The sequence below is a fragment of the Paralichthys olivaceus genome, chromosome 11 (genome assembly GCF_024713975.1).
Source record: "Paralichthys olivaceus isolate ysfri-2021 chromosome 11, ASM2471397v2, whole genome shotgun sequence".
NCBI classification, from domain to species: Eukaryota; Metazoa; Chordata; class Actinopteri; order Pleuronectiformes; family Paralichthyidae; genus Paralichthys; species Paralichthys olivaceus.
The window spans coordinates 8,408,203-8,434,159 of NC_091103.1; the positions used below are offsets into that span (position 1 = coordinate 8,408,203).

General features: G+C 40.1%; 3 protein-coding genes across 4 annotated transcripts; all 3 read left to right on the top strand.

Annotated features, from left to right (window-relative positions):
- Window positions 1-212: 212 nt before the first annotated feature.
- On the top strand, window positions 213-5,687 carry LOC109634473 (beta-galactosidase-1-like protein 2). Of its 2 annotated transcripts, none has more exons than XM_069534710.1 (19): window positions 213-349; window positions 532-748; window positions 893-961; window positions 1,038-1,133; window positions 1,228-1,336; window positions 1,424-1,516; window positions 1,629-1,710; window positions 1,829-1,893; window positions 2,044-2,128; window positions 2,408-2,545; window positions 2,647-2,727; window positions 2,873-2,979; window positions 3,438-3,584; window positions 3,706-3,777; window positions 3,981-4,059; window positions 4,361-4,448; window positions 4,729-4,843; window positions 5,045-5,161; window positions 5,265-5,687. In XM_069534710.1, exons 2-19 carry the CDS (start codon window positions 585-587, stop codon window positions 5,373-5,375), a joined length of 1,818 nt encoding a protein of 605 aa, XP_069390811.1. In that variant the 5' UTR covers window positions 213-349; window positions 532-584; the 3' UTR covers window positions 5,376-5,687. The 2 variants fall into 2 exon arrangements, with proteins under 2 accessions (XP_069390811.1, XP_019950520.1); XM_020094961.2 differs by having other exon boundaries at window positions 557-748.
- Window positions 5,688-6,080: 393 nt separating this feature from the next.
- ilvbl (ilvB (bacterial acetolactate synthase)-like) lies at window positions 6,081-13,191 on the top strand. Its single transcript, XM_020095326.2, has 14 exons — window positions 6,081-6,443; window positions 7,256-7,457; window positions 7,676-7,803; window positions 7,985-8,235; window positions 8,519-8,618; window positions 8,743-8,840; window positions 9,025-9,161; window positions 9,298-9,432; window positions 9,653-9,767; window positions 10,002-10,171; window positions 10,397-10,467; window positions 10,549-10,620; window positions 11,407-11,512; window positions 11,639-13,191. The coding sequence occupies exons 1-14, from the start codon at window positions 6,339-6,341 to the stop codon at window positions 11,815-11,817; spliced, it is 1,869 nt and encodes a 622-aa protein (XP_019950885.1). The 5' UTR covers window positions 6,081-6,338; the 3' UTR covers window positions 11,818-13,191.
- Window positions 13,192-15,778: 2,587 nt separating this feature from the next.
- On the top strand, window positions 15,779-25,945 carry fam118b (family with sequence similarity 118 member B). The gene is made up of 8 exons (XM_020095060.2): window positions 15,779-15,919; window positions 16,675-16,764; window positions 17,008-17,260; window positions 21,481-21,708; window positions 22,463-22,591; window positions 23,418-23,715; window positions 24,823-24,888; window positions 25,161-25,945. The coding sequence occupies exons 2-8, from the start codon at window positions 16,682-16,684 to the stop codon at window positions 25,172-25,174; spliced, it is 1,071 nt and encodes a 356-aa protein (XP_019950619.1). The 5' UTR covers window positions 15,779-15,919; window positions 16,675-16,681; the 3' UTR covers window positions 25,175-25,945.
- Window positions 25,946-25,957: the final 12 nt, after the last annotated feature.

Consider the following 25,957-nt stretch of genomic DNA (forward strand, 5'->3'; position numbering starts at 1 on the left):
TTGGTGTCTATTAGTAAGACATCAAAAGCACAAGATGGCGACATCTGGGATATGGAACTCCATTGACAACATGGAGAAAGGTAGCTATATTTATAGCTATATACTATACCATGAAGCCAGCATATAATGCAATGTGATGCTTCCATTCTCTGACTGCCACACACACACACACACACACACACAGAAAGAGAGAGAGAGAGACAGAGAGACAGAGCACTATTATATTTTTGTTCTGAAACAACAATAGTTTCCCTTATCTACAGAGTTTGAGGCCTCCCAGCACCGTCCTCCTTTACAATGGTACAGCTTTGACAGTAATTCTGCCTCTGGACTTTCATGACAACCCTTGGTAAGGTTTTGCTTTTATTCTACATTTTATTTATATTTCAATTGTGAAATCTTCATCTATTTTTATGTACAATATACGACAAATTCATGAATTACTGATTGTAAAGCTTTATTACAGTAATATATAAGTTGTGATACTTTACTCTTTTGAATATAATCATCTAACACAGACTTGTTTCAAAGACTGGACCTCTGTTTTATAAAACAGTTCCCCTCACCATCCTGAAGTGAGAAAAATGAGTCGTTCCGAGGGTCTGAGGGCAAATTCGGATCAGTTCACTCTGGAGGGAGAGCCCTTTCACATCCTGGGAGGCTCCATCCATTATTTCCGCGTGCCCAGAGCGTACTGGGGGGACCGGCTACTGAAGATGAAGGCTTGTGGCCTCAACACTCTCACAACGTAGGCTGCCACTTTGATGTGACTACGCCTCACACAGCAGGATATTCACTGTTCTAACACAGATCAGATAAAATCAAATGTGTCTGTGTCCTAAAATGAAATAGAAACACGAAAATCAGGGTTTTACACGTCCGTTTTTTTTAGCTATGTGCCATGGAATCTGCACGAGCCTGAGAGAGGAACGTTCAACTTCCAGGAACAGCTGGACCTCAGGTAAGGCACCCTCTTTCTTTTTTCCCTCCCGTTTTGTATTCAGAATGAAGCAGAGGTTTCCTCCTCTTTTTTTCAGGGCTTACGTCAGTCTAGCAGCAGAGATGGGTCTCTGGGTCATCCTGCGTCCTGGACCCTACATCTGCGCTGAATGGGACTTGGGTGGGTTGCCTAGGTAACACCATCTGGTTATTATCTAAAAATACAGCCACATACTGTATGAGCCGTATATGCACCACACAGTTGTTCTCATGTTTGTTTGTTTTCAGCTGGTTGTTACAAGATAAAGATATGCAGCTGAGGACAACTTATCCTGGATTTGTAGATGCTGTCAACCTCTACTTTGACAAGCTTGTCTCAATTATCAAACCTCTGATGGTACGTCCAAATAACTGACCTCATTACATTCTATATTTATTATCAATGTTGCAGCCAACATAGTTTTCCTTGATTTTGTTTTTTAAGTTTGAAGATGGAGGACCAATCATTGCAGTGCAAGTTGAGAACGAGTATGGATCATATGCAAAAGATGAAGAATACATGTCATTTATAAAGAATGTGAGTTCATTCATTTCAAGTTCTTTGTCAATAAAATGTTTATGTTATATAGTTCTGCAGGTATTTCAGCATTCCTCATGTGTGTAAGGTTTTTCTCTTCCTCTGACGGCAGTGTCTCCAGACCAGAGGAATCCGTGAGCTCCTGCTGACATCAGACAACTGGGAGGGCTTGAGATATGGAGGAGTGGAAGGCGGTAGGGACCTTTGACTTACATAAAAAAAAAAAACCTGATTGCAACTTCTAACTTTGAAGCTTTTTAATGTTTTGCCCTTGAAACTGCACTTAAGTATTTTACACATTGCTCATTTCAGTTTTAAAAACAATAAACCTTCAGAGACTGTCATTTGGAGCGATCCAGCACTTGGCTGACATGCAGGTAAATTACATGTATTGGTTATTTCTACTTTTGCATATGTAGATATATCTTGCCATGGGGGAAATAGTCAATTTTGTACTTTTGTGAAAGCCTCTGATAGATAAAAGTATAATATGTATGTAATGCAAACATGTGTTCTGTTCTGTGCAGCCGCAGAAGCCTCTGATGGTGATGGAGTACTGGTCTGGGTGGTTTGATGTGTGGGGAGAGCATCACCATGTGTTCCATGCTGAGGGTAAAGAAACACTTCAATAATCAATAATCACAGTTATTCACTCTAAGTCATTCATAACTGCATGTGGCTCTTTGGCTCAGTCTGTGTATTACTAAATGCTTTGCTTCATTAAATATAGTAAATATAACTATTAGTCTTTCGTTATGTTTTCTCTGTATGTACTTGTTAATTTCATATATGTGAGTATTGATACTTGAAAAGTATCTTGAGTGAGCAAAAGTATTTCGTTTTACAGTGAATAGGATGGGACCTATTGGGATTTGTGCTCCCTCTTGACAGACATGCTAGCTGTGGTGTCAGAGATCCTGGAGAGAGGTGTTTCCATCAACCTGTACATGTTTCATGGTGGAACCAGCTTCGGCTTCATGAATGGAGCGATGGACTTTGGTGGTTACAAACCTCAGGTCACCAGTTATGGTCGGTATAGACATAACCCCTTCCCATGAGAGCTCTGAGACTAAATCTCCCCTCAACAGATACATCGCCTCATACTGTATTTGTGAATATTTTCCCTGCAGATTATGATGCTCCCTTAAATGAGGCTGGAGACTGCACCCAGAAATATCAGCTGTTGAGGAATTTATTCAGCCAGTACCACTGTAAGCTCTTCTTTAACATCCACATGCTCTGATTGAAAGCCATGTACATCTAACAATTCAACTGATGACTTCACCCCCCTGAGCATCTGAGTCTGTCATAATCAGACTTAATTACTGCAAATGTTTTTGTCAACTCGTGTTCCAGCTGAGCCTCTTCCTGAAGTGCCATCTCCACAGGGAAGGAGAGTGTACGACCCTGTTGTCATCCAGCAGCACCTGTCACTGTGGGACAGCCTGCACTTCACTGACAAGGTGGGCTGCAGATACACCGAGCACCTGTCAGGTTTGACAGTTGATTCTATGGTTTACTACAGGATGAAAAATGTTGTATCCAATCTCCAACCACACTGTCCCTGCTGGGATGAGCACAAAAAGATGTGGAGAGCCTCAGACAGACAGGATGTTGTTGTTATTAGCCTGTTTGTCTGCTGCTGTGTCCAGATCTGGCAACCTGCAGCTTGTCTGCTCAGATTTCATCATATGAAACATTGTGAACACAAAGAGGTGCACATCATATGCAGTTTAGACAATAGCTTTAATTCCATGTACACCTCAGTGCCATGCATGCATGTACAGTTAAATTCAGCGATAATGCATATTTTTACCCCAACAGTTATGTGCCCTACGTGTAAAACGACACAAACATAGATTTGATTGAACGCTGATCGAACGAGGCTAACATGTTGCATTGTTTGACTGTGTGCATGCAGCCTCACAGGTCAGAGAGCCCGGTGAACATGGAGAGTCTACCTGTCAACAATAACAACGGTCAGTCGTACGGTTACACGCTGTACGAAACCACCATCAGCAGTGGAGGCGTCCTCAACTCCAGGAACAACATCAGAGATAGAGCCATGGTGAGGACACGCAGATCAACCCCAGAAACACATACTGTGCACAAATAATGATATCGTTTCAAAACAACTATATAATGTGGTCATACTTAACCCTGTCACTGTGACTGTTAATGTTCTCTAGGTTTTTGTGGACAGACAATTTGTTGGTAGTTTGGACTATAAGACCCACGAGCTGACACTCCCCGATGGAAAGGTACTGAACTTCTTTTAAATTTTTTTGTCAAAGATCCAAGGTACCTAACAGAAAAGACTCTGATACAAAATCAGCATGAACTGCGCAAACATCAGTGGTGGAGGAAGTACTCAATGTTTTACCTTTAAGTAAAAGTACATAAAAAAAACTTTTCTAAGATTTTCTAAGATTTCTAAAATGACTCTTGGTTTTGTGCATCAAAGCAAGCGAGGACGTTGAGTTTACTCGTGGAGAACTGTGGACGGGTGAACTACGGGAAAGCTCTGGATCAACAGCGCAAAGGTTATTCTACATTCAATCATGTGCCATGTTTTTGCTTTCACACCAGTCATACCAGCAGAATCTGTCATTACCCACTGTGCACAGCTAGACACGAGTAATATAAGGAAACATCATAACAGATTGGATGTTGCTTGGGCACCGAAATCTATTGAATTCACTCACACATGAATAATCAGAATGACTCTCGTGTGTGTAGACTTTCTTCTTCCTTTGCCATATTCTGCACATCAGATAGAGCACACCAAAAAGCATGTATGTGTGTTTTTTCTGCTTGTTTACATTTCATGTTTTTACCTCTCAGGTATTGTGGGAGACATTCTGCTGAATCATTTCCCTCTCAGAGGATTTACCATCTTCTGTTTGGATATGAAGCCAGGCTTTATCAAAAGGTTGGTCAACTGAATTAAGAGCTAAACTAAACAGTTTCTTGATACAAATTAAAGGACAGATTCACCCTGAAACACTTTGTACTCTTCTCATAAATCAGCATTTCACTCATAAACAGGTTTTTATAGCTTTGACCTTTGACTTTTGAGTGCCGTGCTTATATATCTACCTTAGTCCAAAGTATACTCAGTTACTTCCTAATTATTATTATGATGTGTCAAATATTACCAGATGATGTCTGGATAGATTTTAGTTTGAACTGATTGTTTGATCGTGTTTCAGAATAATAAATTCAGGTTATTGGAAGTCTGACATCAAGTCGCCCTGCATCCCAGGGTTTTTCCAGGCCGGACTCTATGTGAACGGGCCTCCCACAGACACCTTTGTCACACTCCCTGTGAGTCAAACCACTATATTTCATAGTGAGCTACATATATCAGAACTGGGTATTGTTGTAGTGTTAATATGCTTTTGCAATGTTTCCACACAAAATACTGCATGATTGTTTAATAAAAGTGTAATGATGATGATGGTGATGGTGTTGATACCACAGTTTTCAAACACACATTCTAATCAGGCATAGTGCATGCATCTACAGGGTTGGGGTAAAGGAGTCGTGTTTGTCAACGGGCAGAACCTCGGACGCCACTGGCTCATCGGTCCTCAGCATTTCCTCTACCTTCCTGGAACGTGGCTCAGAAGTGGAGAGAATCAGGTAAACCTGATCCGATGTTTGTCCACCTCTGATTTCTGTTTTGCTGTAATCTGTGACAGATTATGTTCACACCAAATCAAGTTTAATTTCTGCTCTCTTTCAGATCATTATTTTTGAGGAACAAAAACCAGATGACAAAATACTGTTTGCCGAACAACCTGATCATGGAAAGACAATTGATGTTTACAAACTCCCCTTTTGTACACTGCTGTGAAGATAGGGAGAACAAACGTGCTATTCAAACACAGCCACCCACACACACACCCACCCACACCCACACACACACACACACACCCACACACACACACACACAATAACACACACACACATAGGGATCTGACTTTATTACCAGTGAATTGCCTGTACAATTAATCATTCACAATGACATTTTCAGCAGCTAAATGTATTATTGTTAAAGAATGTTTATTTTTTTCTCTCCAAAGTTTTTGTGAAGTGTCACATTAATTCTGCCTCTTGATGCCCACAAAACAAAATAAAATAAAATAAAATAAAAATCTGTATCTTATTTTCTCAGTGTGAAGTTTGCTCTGATTCAATGTGACAGTTTGTAACCGCCCCCTCTGGCTTCTGATTGGACAAAGGGCTTGTCCGTTACTTCGTTCGGTTACACCCACAAACTGATTTGTTAAAGTCACATGAGATAAACCCAGTAACCGGAAATAGACTCGTCATGTTCTTCACAATAAAGGACGAGGATTTATTATACCGGGTAATCTTGACTAAATTCGCAGTGGGTAACATTGAGAAAATACTCACATGTTATTGTCTTTGTGAATACATGAACATGTATGCATTTGGCCTCTATTGTCGCTTGTTTAATGTAGCTGGGGGCTTTATTTTGAAAGTAAACCCTGTTGTTGCACATGTAGTCACAGTGCACTTTACTAGTGAAGGTGTCCAGAGGTGTTCCTGTGTTGTCGTTATAAAAAAGGTCAAAGCAGCGTTCACGGAAGTGCAGTCTCTGTGTCTGATGAGTGTCCCGGAGCTTTTTCCACATGTGATCTAATCGCACAGTGACAGTGACGACTTTGAAAAATGGCCGTGTAGCAGTTGTCGGGAGCAGCGTTAGTAACTTAGCTTAGCCTGAAGTGGAGGAGTTGGGAGCAGGTTTGATATTAAGTTGAGCTCAGGTGAGTGTTTACTTCTCTGTGACAACATGGAGTCACTCAGCTCCGTCCTCGGATGCTGTGCCGGCGTCGCGGTGTGTGCGCTCCTGCTGGCCGCCTACAAACTGGGTTTGATCTACCAGCTCTTTCACAAGGTGGGTTTCCTCCACATGCTAAACACAATGTAACCTGTTAGCATTACACTGTACTAACTCAATGCTGTGTCCCCACCCGTGCGTAGTGGCTGGTCACAGGTGAAAGGTGAGACGATGCGCACGAACATGACCTTTCACCAGCTCGGTGGGTTTTATTGCACAAAGGCCAAGCGGTCAATGGGATAACACAAAGGCTGACAGTATGTGGTTATTGTGAAATATGAAAGACCAGGGGAGGGGGCGAGGGGATGGTGTGATTGGCTTTAGACAGGGGCCAGGGGCGGTGCAACAGGCTGGGCTATGTGGGCAATTTCCCAGGGGGCCTATTAGAACGACTTTGCACTGAACTCCAGAGACCCCCCCCCGGACATTCTCCAGAGGGGCTGTATGTGTGAGCGTAAGTGTCCGACTGAGACGCTCTGGATTTTCTGCAGCCTTTCTTCAATCGAGTTGGTGTGTTGATGACATTTCTACCATACAACACAAACGTGGAGCAACAGAAAGAAAAAGCGGGGACATACAAGCAGAAGACACAGACAAAGATGTCAAGAGAGTTTTTGTTGATAACAGCCTATCAACTTTTTTGATTTCACTGCACATGCCTGTAACTGGAAAAACATCCGACTCAGTTTGGGTTGGGTTGGTCAGTTTCTCAATTTAATGAGAACCAACTTAAATTCAATGATTGACTATGTGAAATGCTCCTGGAGGGGGCCACGACCTTACATTGTCAATTATTTATCAATGAAAAATCTTTTTTTCAGGTTTTCAGAATCGTTTAATCTAAATATTCTGTCATCTATGCATTTCAGACTGAAACACAGAGTCCACGGCATGGAGGCGAGAGCGTGGCAGAGGTGCTCCGCGCCCACGGGATCAAGTACGTTTTCACTCTCGTCGGTGGACACATCTCGCCTATCCTGGTGGCTTGTGAGAAGCTTGGCATCCGCATCGTGGACACCCGGCACGAAGCCACAGCTGTGTTCGCTGCTGATGCTGTGGCAAGACTGTCAGGTGCAGTTTTACGTTACAGGGATAAATGTGTCAAAACATCATGATGCACTTGTGGAGCATTAAAGAACTGGCCGTGTTGCTGTTCTGCTCCAGACTTTGTGATGTGTAATTAACAGCATTAAAAGAGGCTTGTAGGTGTGCCAGTGTTTTGGCTGAGACTAGCATAGCATTGTGTTTAGTCAGACCTGTAGCTGAGTTATTGTGTCTCTTTCCACCAGGCACTGTTGGTGTAGCAGCAGTCACTGCTGGCCCAGGCCTCACTAACACAGTGACGGCAGTGAAGAATGCTCAGATGGCTGAATCTCCATTGCTTCTCATAGGCGGAGCTGCTGGCACACTACTTCAGGTGACACTGATGCAACCATGATGTGTATTTGAGAGTGAAATAAAAGAAGATAATTGTTTTCATTTAAGGGCAGTTCTACTCTGGTCAGTAACAGTGTATGACAGATCTAAAACTCTATCACACTTGTACATGTTCTCAGCTGCAATTTCTAACCTCTCCATCAATTGTGTTTGTGGTACAGGGCAGAGGAGCGCTGCAAGACATTGACCAGATGTCTCTGTTCAAGCCGCTATGTAAGTTCTGTGCATCCGTCAGGACGATCAGAGAGATCGTACCTACGGTGAGGAAGGCCCTGGCCATCGCCCAGTCTGGAACCCCTGGACCTGTTTTCATAGAGTTCCCCATCGACACACTGTACCCCTACCACCTGGTATCCAAAGAGTTTGGGGTTAAGAACCCTCCCAAGGGCTTGATGGGGAAAATTGTCACATGGTATGTCATCAGCTTGTCTTGTTGACACTGAACATGTATTTAAAAAAAGATAAATACAGTGTGAGAATAGAAATTTGACTTCAAATGATATAAAATTACACTTCTACCCATTACAAGAATCAGTAACTTTATTGGTACATTGATAAACTAAGATTTGCTAAGGTAACGTCTTTTAGAGAACCATTAACTTCTAGTGCTTTTCTCTCCCTGTGATTTATGTCACTCTTTACTCTAAAGAAAAAAATCCTGCTTGGTTCCCTGTGATGATGTGATTTCTCCTCAGGTACCTCAATAACCACCTGATTAACCTGTTTGCTGGAGCCTGGGAGACCAGAGATGTGTCTCCGCTTCCTGTTGATATCCCACAAGCCACAGAGGATCAGGTACAAGTGCTCTTTAATATTTATCATTATTATTAGCTAAATACTGTACCTCAATGAGACGACCCTCTCATTGTTTGCAGAGTTTTAAACATTTTGCTTTGTAATTATTGTCAATACAATTCAGGTACAAAGGTGCATAGAGCTGGTGAGTCGAGCCAAGAAACCTGTTATTCTGCTGGGAAGCCAAGCAACACTACCTCCCATGCCAGTTGATGACATTAGGTAAAGGACAATATCTCACATCCCCCCCTACTTTTCTATCCTGTTTCTTACTGAACTGGAAAGTTTAGTGGTTTAAGAAGTGCTACTCAAGTTTTTCCTTCAGCCGTCCGATAGCATTCAAAAGTTGTTTTAAAATGTTTCTCAGCAACGCTCATCTGGTCAAAATCTTTTTCCTGCTTTACAGGAAAGCATTGGAGGACCTGGGCATCCCATGCTTCCTTGGAGGCATGTCTCGTGGCATGCTGGGTAAAAACAGTCCCATCCACATCCGTCAGAACAGGAGAGATGCTCTAAAGGACGCTGACTTGGTGCTTTTAGCAGGTCTGGAAATTTTGACTAAATGGGAAAAAAAGTCGAAGAGTATTAAAATAATCATGCAATAACTGAGGAATATTTTGATATTTTTGTTTAAAACCTGTTTCTGGCTGAAATGACAAACTGTTTGTTGTGTTTTTAGGCACCGTGTGTGACTTCCGCCTGAGCTACGGCAGAGTTCTCAACAGACGGAGCAAGATCATCGCCGTCAACAGAGATAAATCACAGCTGCTGAAAAACTCAGATATGTTCTGGAAACCAACTATAGCAATTCAGGGTATGTTCACAAGCCGCCATCATCATCATACAGTTTATATTTGATAAGTTACTGTGTCACTTTAGATGTGCTATTTAAAAGTGTCTTCTCTGAACAGCCACAATCAAAACAGTGAAAAGTTTAAACTTGCACTTAAATATTGATTAGTCCTCTCTAAGGTTGTGACAGATACTTTCATTAAACACTTTGTGTCTAAAATGTAAATATTGGTGTATTCTAGGTGACGCTGGTTCGTTCTTAGTGCAGCTTTCTAAAGGGCTGAAGGGTCACCGCTGTCCAGAAGAATGGCCTCAGAGCCTCAAAACAGGAGATGTGAACAAAGAAAATACAAACAGGTAAGAAGAGGTGACGATCTCTGGTCCCTGCTCTGTGTCGCCGTATTAATTCAAATTAAAATGTGCCTCTTGGTGAAATCTTAATAAAGGGAAAACGTCGCGCTCCAACTCATTTGATCACAACTGCAGAGACTCTGGCTCCTGTGCAAGATGTGGATGGAAGGAAGAGGACGTACGTCTTCCTTTTTTATACATAAATCTGAGTTTTTTTCCTTTCTTTTATTTGTATTCCAGAGCTAAAGCTGATGAGAAGACAGACCGCCACTTAAATCCACTGAAAGTCCTGCACTGTGTGGATGAGCTGATGGCAGACGACAGCATCATTGTTGCAGATGGGGGCGATTTTGTTGGAAGTGCTGCTTACATAATGAGACCAAGAGGGCCTATGCGCTGGCTAGATCCAGGTAAGATCCTTTTCTTTTCAAAATGGTTGTTTTCTGGTTATTTGTCTCCTCATAAGGAGGTTGCAGGAGTGCACAGAAAACTATGCTGTAGTAGTCACTTCTATTTAATGTTATCCAAAATCTCAAGTTTGTTTAACATGATCAAGTCATGTTTGCTCCGTGTTTAAATAATCTGATCTGAGGTCATTAATCACAGTGTAGTAATTTGTAATTGTGTTCAAACAGGAGCCTTTGGGACGCTGGGAGTTGGAGGAGGATTTGCACTTGGAGCAAAACTGTGCCGGCCTGACTCTGAGGTACAGTCACCAGTGAAAGCATCGTTCAGATCCTCTGTTGATCAGATCATTTGGATGCTACTTACCCTGTGTGCTTTTCAGGTGTGGATAGTGTATGGTGACGGCTCCTTAGGATACAGTGTTGCAGAGTTTGACACGTTTACGAGACACAAGGTAAAATCAGCCACATGGTTGTAAGGGACTGTTTTATCCATGAGCTATTGTTTTATTTTTATGTATTTCTTGAATGTGATATATTAAGATCAGCTTGAGGGAATGTCTTCAGATTTACGACAAATGTTCACCCACACAGTTACAAGGGACTGTTTTATCAATGACCTATTTTTTTTATCCGTAATAACAGTAAATACCTCAAAGATTACCTGATTAGATTTTGGAAGTCGAGGGTCACAAAAGGTCAAAGTCAAAACAATATTCTCAAAGAAAATGTCTTTACATCTGGCACGAACATATGAAGTTCACAGTGATCTCTTCACACGCATTTTTTTGGCCTCTTGAATTTGATATCTCAAAACCACTTTGAGGGAGTTTCTGCAACTTTTGAACTGGACTCAAGGATGAACTGATTAGATTTCAGAGATCAAAGGTTACAGTGACCTTATATGATCCTGGAAATGTATGTTTGACAGAAACTGCACATTGCTTTATTTCTAGTTGTATAATTATCAACTTCTCGCTCGGTTACTTTTTAAGTAGTCATAAAGCAGTTTTTTTCACCAGCCTACAGGAGACGTCTGTGCAAATGTATTGGTGGAAATTGACAAATTTGAAACGCTCATAGTGGCTGTAATGATAAATCAACTTCTGAAAATGTAGTAATACCCCGCCACAGGCTTTAAAGGCCTCAGCAAAAGATGACTGGATCTGTGCATTGTCTTTGTAGAAATAACATTATTTTTTTATGATATTCCACATTTCCTTTATTCTTTTCCCCTCCAGACTCCAGTTATAGCTGTGGTGGGAAATGACGCGTGTTGGAGTCAGATCTCTAGAGAGCAGGTTCCCATCCTCGGCAGCAACGTTGCATGTGGCCTTGCATTTACAGGTAAGATGTTGCATGGTTGTTGCACATGCACAGATAATTTTGCAGGCATTGAAAAAAATTCATGCATCTTTTATGTCTTATGTCTGTGTAGTAGCTAACTGATAAGCTTCTCCTCTTTTTGTGCAGATTATCACATAGTGGCAGATGGTTACGGCGGCAAGGGCTACCTCATAGGGCGTGAGGACGAGGACAGGCTGGGCGACATCATCAGAGAGGTTCAGAAGGAGACCGCGGAGGGCAGGGCCACACTGCTTAATGTTCTGATCGGGAAGACCAACTTTAGAGAGGGTTCCATCTCTGTTTAGAGCTGCAGTGTTTTCTTTTTCCTTTAACTTTGGCTGCCTTCAGAGTTGTACTGTCAGGCTCTGTGGTGGATTTCAGCAAAAGGGACGGCTTTGTTAAACCAAGCCCTGACCAGACCTCTGCTAATCCTCTGTGTCCTTAAAGCCATATTCCGCACATATTTCCACAGTATGCTGCTCTCTCATAACAGTTCAGTTTGTAACACATCTGCAAAAACCAGTCTGGACTATTATTATCATGGGACTATCCATAACCACTTAATTTACAACTATGTATTTGTTGCAGTTATTGACTGCCAAGTTCTACATAGCTGCAGATCTGCTGGATTTAGAAAGTTAATATGTTGTTGTGTTAGCTACTTTCAGGGCCATGTTGTGTTCTTTGAAACACAACTGATGCATTTCAAGAAGGGAAATTGAAAAGTATGAACAACTTGCTTTGTTTTTACCTCCTCAGGAGCTTCAGGGTTCAGATTATTTTTGCCCTTCAACCAGCCTGTTATAACTTGGAAAGCTACAGCATTTAATTCAATCACATAAAAATAAACCAGCAAATAATCCAGTGACAGAAAATCTCTCTGCTTGAGAGAAACCAATGTCTTAAGTCATCAAATATGAAGAATATGCCTTTTCCTGTTTTGTTTAAGAGGGTTTGTGGAATCTTTCAGTTGTGATATTCTTTATGGGTTTGGATGAAAATTTGTTGAATGGGAAATATTTTTTGAATATTGAAGACTGTCAAATGGTATGCCTTTAAATGTTTGAATGTATCTTTGAATACATTGACATGTATCGTTTGAAAATATGTTGGTGTTTGAAATTAGTGGTGGACCGATGTGGGTTTTTTCAATGGCCAGTGCTGATGCTGATAATTAGAGAGCAGGGTGGTGGATGGCCAATAAACAATATTAATATGTTGTTTTTATTTTTGGAATGTGATAAAGTAGAATTATTTATTGAGAGTAAGACATCAGGTACAAAATTGCTGAACTAATCATTTATTTATCATTAATTAATCACCAATTTGTTTTAAATGAAAAATCTGCTTTATCTGTTTGCTTTAGCAGATATGCACTACTTCTAAATTTAAAAATTAACAGATTATCTCAAAATGCAAGCTATTGCCCTGATTAATCGGCCGACCAATGAATCGGTCTGTCACTAATTCAGATTATATTCAATACTAACTTGTATGCAGTGATGTTTGTTAAAATTCTGCCTATACATAATATGCATTGCACTATAATTATAACTTATTTACACACCAGGTGAACATGCGTGTGTTCTGTGTTATTTGGTGCTTTAAGAGTTTGTCAACAGTTTGATCATTAAATGTTTTGAATAATTGTCAAATAAATTGAAAAAAGAAAGTGGTAATTACTGAGCCTTTAAAGGGTTACTTATTGCTACTTGTTTGATTTTGACATATCCCCATCTGTTCACTTTATTTATCTTTTCATGTAACATTCAATCATCTCAAACAGAAATCGAACCAGGCCTCCTACAATTACAGTGTCAGCTACTCAAATGCACATTTTTGTGTTTATACTCATTTAAATCTTTCTGACTCCACAGTTACTTTGCAGAAATGAAGTTAAGGAACAGACGGTGTGTAAAGGAAACTCACAGTGCATTCTTAGGAATAGACTTCTGCTTTTCTACACCTCAGCCATTTAATTTAAAATAATACAGCCCTTCACACCAATAAGAGTTGACTTGCATAGCACTTCTCATACAATGTAAACCTCATAAAAATACAATTAGGTCAAAAGATTAAAAAAATAGTGATACCAACATAAAATACTTGAAGAGATAAGAATAGGATGGAAATAAAATAATGAAATAAAATAGAGGAATAAATGAAACGAGGAATAAAAAGTAAGGTTTTCAAGTGAAATCAATTCAGAGATGCATCAGTAAATAATTGAATGATATAAAATAGAATGATATATCTGTAAAACTGTCTGAAATATATAAATAGATGGAGTGAATGAAATAAAATAAATGTTAATACTGAGCAAGTGATGATACCTAGAGGTTTGTATATGTTAAATAGTTTAAAATAGTTAAGACCTATTCATGTTAGCAGCATTGCTTGAAGAAAGTATGGAGGAACAGTGTAGTATGCACAGTGTTTTAGAAACAGGATGTATATAAGTATTGTGAGTATTTTACATAATCATTCACTCAGGACCCAGTTAGTTTCAGTGGTGGGGGATAGAAATATCATCTTCACCTGGACTGGATTTTGTGGTATTGGACGGACGACAGGCTGCACCAGTGGTTCAAAACGATATCATGCATTGAATCAAATTCATTTTATTTGTTGGACTGTGACCTTTGCCCTTAATACTTCTAAGTGCAGTTCTCATTTTGAACATGAGGGGACAGGCCAGTCCAGCAAGTGCTTTTGACTGAAGTTGTTTATGCTGACGTGTGACTTTTTAGCATAAGTTGCTAGAGAAACCCAAGAACACTCATTGGGAGAAAACAAATACTGTTGGAACAAAAAAAAAAAGTACCAGCTCAACAACAACAAAGATTTGTGTTAATCAAAAATAATATTTATAGTTTTACTCAGGATCAACAAAGCTGTGGCTTTGATTTGAGCAAGTTTTTTGATACATTATAACACATACTATGACAATATGAGGCCTTGAGCACAAAGGCAGTGTTTGGTTTCTCTGATGTTATAGTACACATTAATGCTACAATAGAAAGTGCTATGTGCTTTCTGCTGCAATCTGCTGAATCATTTTATAAATGCAAAAAGGGCAGGTTATGATGTAAACAACAGTGTATACATTTAGTGTTTAGTACACAGACTGTATATAAGGTGCTGCACTGTACAGTGTTGCCTTCTTGACCTTCTCTGACGTCACACAGTCAGAAAGGATCTAGGTGTTGCTGCATTCGGGTGCACTTTGTAAATCTTAGCTTTAAAGTTGTTTAAAAAAAGTGAATTGTTGTTTAAAAGCAAAAATAAATGATCACTGATATTTGTTGAGGCAATAAATACAATGTCCAGTCATGGAGCTCAGGAAACTTGCTTGGATGAATCTCCCTGGATCATTCTGTATCCCCTTATCCATTTTCAAATCTCCCATAAAGTGAATTATTTTAAATTAAATGAAATTGACTAACTGTTTCCCTTTGGTTGCTTTAAATGATTCATAATTAACTTAAAAAGCACCTTGTAACTGTGCTACATTATAATAATCATAATATTAAACATAATAATAAAAACTTTATTTATGCAGCACTTATCTAAACAAGGTTACAAAGTGCTTTACAAAATCCATGGCAGAAAAATGAATGAACTAAAATAAATGGTATTCAATTCAGTTACATTTTTAGCGCCAAATCACAACTTAAGGTCAAGACTTGAAAAACCCAACAGTCCCCACATAAATAAAGTGTATTGTCATTATTATGTATGATGTATGTATAATGTATACATTACGCATGTGTAACACAATGGTATCTCAGGATGACTCACATCAAATAACCTTGCTGATATACATAAGTATTCATGTTTTGTTTTTTTCTTGTGGGCCTGATTTTTCACGCAGAACAATAAACACTGAGGCCAGTTATGCGGACAGCACCTGAAGGCATCATGAGGCCGAGCGCACACACCACTACAGGCAGGGACTTTAATGTCTGAGTTTAAAACACACACACACACACACACACACTCACACACACACGCGCACACACGCACACACATCAGCGACGTTCACATGAGTCAACAGGAATGTGTGCTGAGCAGCTGTATCCAGGACACATCAGCACTGTGAGCTAACATTCATTAGCTACTCTCAGTATGAGCAGGAAACCTCTAACTTAGCCTCAGAGCGACGGACTAACTCTTCGCTAGCTGAACGCTAAAGGTGTTAGTTAACTTTTCGCTGTACGTCGTGTCCCCGGTGTTTATCCGTATGTGGGCTAGCTTTCGTTAACACCATCAGAAAAAGGCTGCGAGTGCTGAAATCCAGTGGATATTTCACGTGGTTCACGTGAACACAACTTAGATTTTGGTTGACTTTGAATCAAAGGAATTTCTGCTTGAGTAGAAATAAGCGTTGGACTCACCTACATCAAGGTAAGATAACTGTGGTAATGTTTGTTAACTTTAGCATATAAGTTACTGGTAGTTATTATATACTTATAAATTCATGTTAATAAATGTTACACTGACTTCCTCTATATGTACAGCTGTTGCTAGGGGACATTAACTTACCTACATCAAGTTTAGGAAACTGTTAATGCTGATTATCTGCAGCATAAAAGCCACTGATAGTTGTCTTCAAATGAAATCATGTTAATATTGATACATATACTAGATTAAATTAAACACTCATATCCTGTCTATGTAATGCAGTTGTAGCTGTGACTTTGTGAGCAATGACTTTACTTGATGTTAAAAAAAATAAATATCATAAGCAGTTGAACCAAAAATTCACCAGGTGTGTTTAAGTTGCGGGGAACCGCAGCCCTTTTTCTTTTTTATAGTGGCTACCAGTATGTTATTAGACTTGAAGTGCTGGCAGTAAGCTCTTTACAAAAGATTTCCTGTTTGTAAAGTGATAAGGATGTTGTTAGGTAAAACAGGTTCAGCAACATTTCAATTGAAATTAGACTGCTTTTGCCTGACATATATATGTACATTTGCAAAATATGATTCCAGTGTGATCAGAGTGTAAAGAGTTGTGGCAGTGTTAGTATTCTGTAATTTTGTGTTGGTGCTAATTTAGGAGGAATGCTGTGTTGCCTTTTGTTTGCTAAATAAATCCTCATTGAACTTGCATTGCCAAGGCTTTCAGAAGCAGCATGTGTTGTATCATCTCTGTGTTTCAGGAGCTGAATGGCCTCCGTTGTAGCAGTGAAAACTGAGAAGCGACCTGCAGCTGATTCTCAGGATGCAGATTCAAATGCCAAAAAGCCCAGGTAAGCTGAATTGCTATACATTATTGTGACTTTTCAGTCCTAGGTTTTTTCAGCTGGGCTGATTGAAGCCTTTTAGTTTTTTTTTTATTTAAATTTTTTTTTACCACATCTTAATAAAGGTAAGTTTTAGTTTCACACTGCATGCCAGTATGCTTGAATATGCTTTAACCTCCATGTTGTTGAAAGGATTTGGGAAGCACCGTCTTCGGAACCGTCTTAACTCAATCTCTCCCTGCCCTTTAGGAAACTGCTGCCCAGCCTGAAGACCAAGCGGGCCCCTGAGCTGGTCCTGGTGATTGGCACAGGGGTGAGCTCTGCAGTTGCCCCTCAGGTCCCGGCACTCCGCTCATGGAAGGGCCTCATCCAGGCCTTGCTTGATGCGGCCAATGACTTTGACCTACTAGAGGAGGAAGAAAGTCGGCGTTTCCAGAAACACATGCAGGAAGACAAGAATTTGGTGCATGTGGCCCATGACCTCATTCAGAAACTTTCCCCGGTAAGACTGCCTGAGCCTTTTTCCTTGCCTCTCCCGCGTCACCTTGTTGCATATGTACCAACACATGCTAGAATGACTGTCAGCTTGCTGTCCTTTTCTCAGCCAGGAACATTTTTTTTCAACTTGCATGGATTGAGATAAGGCATCTTAGTCTTATCTCATTAAAAGGCCTATAGCAAATGACACATGGCTTGTTTTTAGTATTTGTTCTCAGAAATTTTGGTCAATTCAGACAAAGGGTTTAGTCAGTGAATATTGTGTTGATCTCAAATGTAGTGAGGCTCTGTTTTGTGTTTCTAATTTTCAAGTGTTCATAAACCCCATTGCTTTCTACAGGGCAGCTTGGAAAACAATCGCCCAGATAAAGGCAGGCTAGCTGAACTTAGCCACCTTAGTTTATATATTTTTTGATCCTCCCTTGTCTTTTTTAATCGAGACTGACTAGATATTTCCAGGATATGTACAAACCTGCGTTCCACTGATTTGCTTTGTGCCAAAAAAGTTGTACATAAGCTGCCACTATTGGGTAGTTTGGTGAGTCTTGCAAATGATGTTTCAATGTCATCAACAAACCATACTCTATTTTGGTAAGAGCTTCCAGAAACTGGAAGCCACATACAAGATCTCTTAGGCCTGAAACAAAGTGGCTTTGTAGTGTGGACATCCCGTGAATTTGCAATAAGCAAGTAAGGTTGCATACTTTATTGTATCAAATAGCAGTTAATTATACCCCTCTTAGAATACACATTTGTACAAAAAGGAGAACCATTCCATCACACAGAGCAGAGCAATTTTGAGACTGTTTTGCACCATGTGACCACAGAGAGGAATGAAACAAAAATAAATCTAACTTGCACCCTGAGAAAGAGACTAGCACAGTTAAAATAAAATAAACAACAAGCACAATGAAGATAATCCAGAATCAAACAAATTTTGTTGCTGATGGGGAGAAAAATTAATTCAATTTCTTCAATACCACTTCGGATAATATCATTTTTGGTTTTACCAGATGCCCCGGGTCTCTTTTATTGGACAGGTCTGTTCTGGAGCAGGGCTGCCAGATGGGAGCCTTATTACAGTTTGCCTCCTGTGTTAGTCATGTCTCATCGCACCTTTGACATTGATAAAACACTCTTTGTTTCAGGCCTCAGCCTGTTGTCACAAAGGGAACAAACAGCGCTTTTATGGCTTTATCCATCGTGTTTATTTCAATCCACAGTCGTGCAGACACCAGCCCACTGCTGTTGGCTACAGACACAGCAGGATCTAGCATGCAGAGGAAAAAAAACAACCCCCCCCCCCACTAGATTTTCCATTCAGACAGAGTTAACGCACCACCCCAACAGCAAGCATGTTAAAGGAGAGGTCATGAGCGTGTAGCAGCTATAATCACAAAATCCATCTGCAAAAATATTTCCTTTATTGCAGGTAAGCACGCATGTTAGCACTTGTAATGTACTAATGTGTTTATCATCCACGATGTTAGTATTATTCATTGTGAGGTGCCTCACAAAATACCCTCAGAAATAAACGAGTCATGACAGGCCTGCCCTCAGCTCCACCTAATTCCACTAACAGTGAGGTCTGAACCAACACTTCATGAAATTGTGTATCAGATGGATTTTGGTGGTCCGCAGTTACACAGTGTCAGGAAATGAGGGTAATCTGATGTTAAAACTCCAAAGAGAACTTATTTTTGTCGTAAATCCTCTCACACCTTTGACCTCGGCAAAAAAAAAAAGCTAATTAATTTAAGCGTGCTGACAAGTAAATTTATTCGAGCGAGAAAAACATAAACAGGGTCAGTGGAGGAAATGGGAAATGAGCCATCTTCCTGTGGAAAGGGCTCCTACCGTTAAGCCTGTTAGAGCCATAATCTCTGGAAGTCAGTGGAGCATTTCCCTTTGCAAGGATCACCTTGGTCACTGCATCTATTGCCACTAGTCTTTGCTATTCTTGGCTTACCGTCTCTTCCTGCCTTTCTTTCGCCCACAGCTTTTCACAAAACCTCTCATTCATTGTCATGGAGAGATTCAGCAGAAACAAACCAGAATTAATCTCCTCATCAAAACTAGACTTCTTCCTGTGAAACTTTTCATCAGAAGTTCAGCATCCGGGGACTGGGCCATATATGACAGACTACCTCTTTCTTGCCCTTAATGCAAGGCAGAGAAATCCCAGGACAGAAACTATGAAAGGAGTCGTGGTGTCTGCTTCAATCTGTGAACAATCTTGTACTGACTTTTGCTATCGACTGCATGAGACTAGTCACGTTGTTGTTGTTGTTGTTGAGCAGATGTTTAAAAAACTGACTCACCTGAAGTCTTGCTTCAGAGTAAATTACATAATTTAAGATGCTGATAAAAAGAGCTCTGTGAATGAGAATTTGTTGAAAGCATATTAAAACAGAAATAAAGGTTTAAGGTCAAAAAGTCTGATTCCTGAAGTACATGACTATGTGGGTCATTTATCAAGCTTTGGGTCTAAGCTCATGATTAAGCATGGTAACTAGGCAGAGGCCTACTTAATGTGTCTAATTCCTAGTGTGTCTAGAAATGGGAGCACTGACTGGGCTTTATTACCATTCATACTCTTGTATTATGATATAAACAAAATAAAATTGTCCTACTACTACAGTAGTAATAGTCCTGGGTCCGATACTGATATTAATGAGTAAAATATTTCAAATACCAATATATTAGCTGATTTTACAATACAAGAAATTATACGTTGCCCATTTATAATTTATAATCCTCTATGATTTCTATAATGTTGTCAGTCCCTTATGACAAAGAAGTAAAGTAATTGAGGCTTAGTATTATACGGTTTGAATTAACATAAACTTTATTGTAAACCACTAAAAAGAAAAAAAATACAACCAAATAAATAAAACTTGAATTAATAAAATAAACTGTCCTTTTTAAAAAGATTTCAAATGTAAATAAATGCTTGTCTTTTCTGCATTGTTTATTCTGTAAAATAAAACGGCAAACAATAATGCAAGTTGGCTGATAAATACCGCCAGGCTCTGTTTAAAATGCACACATTTATTTTAAGACACTTGATTCTTACATGGTCAGGTCACATGTTATATACTGTAAATAAAACTGCACTCAAGACGGTTCAATCCAATTAAAAGGCTGCTTGATGTGGGTTTGTGAAAGTGTACTCCACATCACAATTGCTGTATTTGACAGTGGTTAACTGATACTTTAATTTTTAACATGAGATACTTCCCCAAAAGGTAATAACGTTCAAGCAAGTTAAACCAGTAAATGTAGTTTTTTAGTCATACACTCTTTACTCAGCATCTTAGGTTGGAAATGTTTTTGCAATATTGAAATCATTAAAAAAATTAGGAGAGTTCTAATTTTCTTTCACATCAGTGTGGCCATTCTCCTTTGAAGAGTTCACCAAGCAGACTTGTTCAGTTCAGTGGTCAATGCTGTGGCCTATGGGGTCAAACCTGCCAGCTGGCCAGGGTTCCTCTGTGTCTGCATGATCTCTTCGTGGCTCTGTAGGTTTCCTTCGATTCTCTGCCTTCCTTCCAGAGTCCGAAGACAAAGTAAATTGATTAATTGGCGATTTTAAATTTCTCATCAGTGTGACATGTGAGCATAAATTGATGTTTGTTTCCCATGTGTCAGCCCTGTTATAGACTGGTGACCTGTCCAAAGTGTGACCTGCGTCTTGCCCAACGTGAGCTGGGATTGGCTCTGCATGGCTCTCCCCTGCAAAATAGCTGTAAATGTAAAACTAACTTAGATTGCAAGATAGAAAGTGTTTGCAACCCTCTGACTTACGATTTTAGATAATTCAGTTAATTCAGTGCTCCGGTGATAATCATTCATGATGTGTTTATTTTGAATATCTGTTTTACTTCCTCTTGGCAAATGAAGATCCCAGTGCTGCTGCATTTCCCCTTTCCAGTGGTTATCATGGTAATTTAATGCTGTTAAATGATGCTTAGCTGAGATAGTATAAAGGTTAAGTCCGCAGACACAGAGGATATGTTCTTGAAAGCATCATGCACTATCTGTGGAGTGTTGTAAATGATCTGTTAAGGTGTTTTCTGCAGGAATTTAGGTGAATTTGGTATTTGTGGCAGCATTATTTGTATGATTTCTGTATATGCACTTGTAAAATATCCAAAGTTGTGCAGTTCTCTAACAGTAAACATTATTACTAGCATCTTTTCCTGTTTTTGTGTTTTTGGACAGAGAACGGGCAACGTACGATCCACATTTTTCAAGGACTGTCTGTACGAGGTGTTCGACGACTTGGAGTGCAAGATGGAGCATGCAGGGAAACATCTGCTGCGCTCGGTGCTGCAGTTGATGGAGAGTGGGGCGCTGGTCCTCACCACCAACTTCGACAACCTGCTGGAGATATACGCGGCTCACCAGGGCACCAAGCTAGAGTCTTTGGACCTGACGGATGAGAAGAAGGTAAACAGACGCTGCTTGGGTGATTGATTGATTTTTCCTGATCACAAGTCAGCTTTCTCTTTCAAATGAGTGCAAAGTGCATGCGCTAAAGCAAGTAACTTATGTTTGTCTATGGTTCGATTGTAGGAGGGTTTTTTTTTTCAATTCAGGTTGCATTGTTAAATTCTTTTAAGGTTATATATCCACCTGAATAGTTCCTTATACTCTGAGCATTTGGTGGAACTTACTTCCTCCACAGGATTTATATATCTTCCCTTTCAGTGAAGTTCCTCTTTGGTCTGTTTTAGAGAAAAATAGAGAAAGCTCTGACCTGAAAGAGCCTTTTGTCTCCGACAGGTGGAGGAAGGTTAAAGTTCCATCCATTACTCAGCCGCTGTTGAATTTTATAGATTGAACAATATTTGCTTTTTGGTTAAGACTGGGGTGAGGAGCATGTGTGTGTTTCTCAAGTAAACATAGATTTGTTTCCCTTCTGACCAGTTTTCTTCATGAAATCTCAACTCATCCAATCATGTCACTTATGTCTCGGCTCATTTTAAAATAGTCAGTTTGTTTATTTGTTAAATAAAACACAAATTTGCAAGAATGGATTGAGTTTTTTGAGAGACCGGTCGCTGTGCCTCTCAGTCCTGGTATTTATGCCTCCTCTCCATCAGGGCTAATATCCTCTCACTGCTGTTCAGTGATTTTTACACGCTGCCCAGCCAGAACAGGATTGAGAGCAGTGGACTGTGATGTGTGTGTGCATGTCTAGGTGTTGGAGTGGGCTCAGGAGAAACGGAGGTTAAGTGTGCTGCATATCCACGGTGTTTACACCAACCCCCGTGGGATCGTGCTGCACCCTGCTGGCTACCAGAATGTACTGAGGAACACTGAGGTCATGGTGAGTGAGTGAAGTCGTTGTCGGGCTGGTTTGTTGACATGTGTCGAACAGAAATTTGAATTTGTAAATAATAGAACATGTTTCTGGTATGTTACTACTTTACTGATCACTTATAAAGGAACTTGTGATTCAGCTTGTGATGTTACAATGCTGTATTACCGCTCCCCTCAGGGCCACAGTGCAGCCTCAGATCCTCGGGCAGGGCTCTGCTTGCCACTCCTGAGTTTTGGTTCAAGACTAAAAGTGAGCAAGGCTCCTCAGCTCTGGGACTCCCTTCCCAAGGATCTAAGGATAGAGAATCAGTGACATATTTTATATCACTTCAAGAACATATATTTTATTAATCCTGGTACACCGTCTTGTCTGCTTTATTATCATAGAACTGTATTACTTTATTCTATCACTTTATTTGCCTCAGTCCTGAAATGTTTTTATCCGGTTCAACCATGTAAAACATTTTGTAACAATGTTTTGAAAAGTGTATTTTTATTATTAATTTAATTTATATTTTCATACTAGTTGCACAAACTGGGAAAGGCTGTCTGTTCCAAATTGTCTTTGTTCCAACACTGTTTTTTTTGTAAGATGGAATATCAACAAGATGTTCCACATTTCTCATTTTAACACGGGCAGCAGACTGATCTTCTTCCTCTTATAAAATTATGACTTTATTTTTCATAATATGAGATTTAACTTGTGATCTTACAATTTTATTTTGTAATATCATGACTTTATACTTGAAAGGTTTTTTTTTTTAGTGAATCATACTTTTGAAATAGCAGCATGTCTAAAGAGAATTCACACACATTACCCCTTGTTTCAACAGCGTGAGATACAGAAACTGTACGAGACCAAATCCTTTGTGTTTCTCGGCTGCGGGCGCACAGTGGACGACACCACCTTCCAGGCTCTGTTTCTGGAGGCAGTCAAACACAAGTCGGACCTGGAGCACTTCATGCTGGTGCGGCGCGAAGATGTGGGCGAGTTCAAGAAGCTACGCGACAACATGCTGGACAAGGGAATCAAAGTCATCTCCTATGGAGACGAGTATGCCGACCTGCCCGAGTACTTCGAGAGGCTGGCCAATGAGATCTGCAACCGCGACGTGTCCACCAACGGCTGGGGTGAGGAGGATGAAGGCTGATGACACTTCTCTTTGTGTGACTGATGAGTTCAAGCTACCCTGTCTTCTAGAGATTACAGTTTTGTTAAGTCACAGAAAGGTGGACACAAGCGGCAACATGTTCACAGACGACACATTCGTTTCCCACAACCACAGCATTGCTAAAGTTTTTGGTTATGTTTAGACTCTTGCAGCATTTGGTTGAGGTTAGCCAAAGTGTGGTCTGGTTTAAGACTGAAAATGTTTAGGGCAACATATCTAACCACACAGTACTTAAAATAGTAGTAGTGATACTAATTAAATTTTGTGTTAGAGATTTATCAGGTTACATTTGTTTTACAACAGAAGTTAAAGAATCTTACTTTATCTTTATTTACTATGCTCATCCGGTACTGTGATTGTGATTAGTAAGTGTAATGCAGAGAGGAAGCTAAGTAGAGCAGGGGTTTAAAACTAGGGTTTAAGGATTAAACTTGCCTGGAAGCAGAGGCTCAGGTCAGGTTACCCTGCCATGCCACAGAAGTGATTCAGGGCATACAATGTAGTCAGTAGTCCTGGTTTCATAAAGTAGCTTTTCTGTCTCTCTTTGGGACGAAAAATAAAGGATTTTCTTGGATTTCAGTTCAGCATATCTGCTTAAAGGAAACATTGTTCATTTGTTGAACCACTTTGTTGTACCAATACATTTGTCTGGGGCCCTCGCAGGACTATAATAAACACAATCATTTCATTTGGATGGAATGATCCGCTGGTTTACCTGTCCGTCACTAACTGACGTGCTTCCCTGTGTATATCCTCCCTCTTCTCTCACTGCACATGACGGAAAGATATATATGGCTGACGAAGGTACGATAATCAGAAGTTAGTAAGTGGACTGCAAAGTCATCCTCCAGCAGTTGTCGGTGCACATTCATTTGTTTTGGGGCTGCAGCTTTATTGAGAGAGAATATGGAAGGGGATGGGATGTATCGCCTGTAGCCAGCACTGGCAAGCTTTTCCAATATTTCCAACCCAAGGTTTAACCTATCTTGCATAGAGGAATTTAAAATTAAATTTGAGCCTGAATTTTAAAAGCGTCTTTTTTTTCTTTTCTTATCTCCCTCTACAGGATCTCCCTCCCAAAATGGGGAAGAGCAGCAGAATGGTTTCAACACACAAAAAAGCCTCCTTCAAGGTTAGGACTCTTCTCTTTGACTTCAGGCAGTGGCCACTTGCAGGAGACATGCTCCACAATAATAAAGCCCTGACACTTGTGTTTTCTTGCTGCATGCTGGTAGACAGAAAATCCAAGACTGTTCTTGATTTTCAGTATGAAAGACCTGCTGGTACTTTAAAATACAAAGACACAGCTGACTGCAGTATTGCATGTATGGCAGACAGTGACAAGTTGCTGCTCTTTGTTATTCAGCTGCTCACTCGAGTCCATTCCTTCTCTTTTTGCCCCAGACTTTCATTCCTGACAGACACACGGTCGGGATCGCTATCAGTCATTTTCCTCCACAGCTCCGCCGTGAGAGATCAGTGTATTTCGAGTATTACTTGATTCTGATTCAGAATTAGGAATCCCTGGAACACTGTGGGCCATAATAGACCTTAAAGCTGTTGTTGTCTATATGTTTGCAGAATGTCCACTTTTTCCCTTTTTTTTTTTTTAAATTAGTTTTTATTTTAAAAAGGGAAAGGAAAAATGTAAGGCCCAATGCCACAGCTCCCACTGTACTGCACGTTAATATGCTGAACCCTCAACATTTGGGTGAACTCCAGTTTTTATGTTGGTGATGATGCAATGCTATGCTGCTCGGATTTGGACACACATTAAACAGTAAAACAAACTGCCTCCTCATGACCTTGACTGCCCGGATATGAGAGGCTCTAGGTGCAAGCTGTAACGCACATCACATGCTCTTAACTGAAAAATACAAGTCTCGATGATATGTAAGATTTGATTGTATCTGTCATGCTCAACCCTGAAACCAGGAACACTTGATTTGCACATTACTGGATGAGGGAATGGGAATGGTGGAAATTATTCTCCGTCATGGATAGTTACAACAAGTCTGTCCTCTTTTCATAGCAGAGACTCTCTGCCAGTTGCAATCACTTTTCCACTCCTGTGCTGAAAATAAAAAAAATGTTCTTTGTAAGCCTTTTTTTTGTATTTTTAATACTTGCATGTGTTTTCTGACAGTATTTATAAATACTATTTTCAAAATAAAGCTTTTGGTATCCCATGTGTCTGTCAT

What these genes read in the sequence shown, in the direction of transcription:
- LOC109634473 (XM_069534710.1), top strand. Translation starts at nt 585, where the DNA reads ATGAGTCGTTCCGAGGGTCTGAGGGCAAATTCGGATCAGTTCACTCTG. An exon ending in CAGGAACAGCTGGACCTCAG is followed by an intron (nt 962 to 1,037) that starts GTAAGGCACCCT and finishes TCTTTTTTTCAG; the next exon opens with GGCTTACGTCAGTCTAGCAG. An exon ending in ACATGTCATTTATAAAGAAT is followed by an intron (nt 1,517 to 1,628) that starts GTGAGTTCATTC and finishes CTCTGACGGCAG; the next exon opens with TGTCTCCAGACCAGAGGAAT.
- ilvbl (XM_020095326.2), top strand. Translation starts at nt 6,339, where the DNA reads ATGGAGTCACTCAGCTCCGTCCTCGGATGCTGTGCCGGCGTCGCGGTG. An exon ending in ATGGGGAAAATTGTCACATG is followed by an intron (nt 8,236 to 8,518) that starts GTATGTCATCAG and finishes ATTTCTCCTCAG; the next exon opens with GTACCTCAATAACCACCTGA. An exon ending in ACCAACTATAGCAATTCAGG is followed by an intron (nt 9,433 to 9,652) that starts GTATGTTCACAA and finishes GGTGTATTCTAG; the next exon opens with GTGACGCTGGTTCGTTCTTA.
- fam118b (XM_020095060.2), top strand. Translation starts at nt 16,682, where the DNA reads ATGGCCTCCGTTGTAGCAGTGAAAACTGAGAAGCGACCTGCAGCTGAT. An exon ending in ACCTGACGGATGAGAAGAAG is followed by an intron (nt 21,709 to 22,462) that starts GTAAACAGACGC and finishes GTGCATGTCTAG; the next exon opens with GTGTTGGAGTGGGCTCAGGA. An exon ending in CGTGTCCACCAACGGCTGGG is followed by an intron (nt 23,716 to 24,822) that starts GTGAGGAGGATG and finishes CTCCCTCTACAG; the next exon opens with GATCTCCCTCCCAAAATGGG.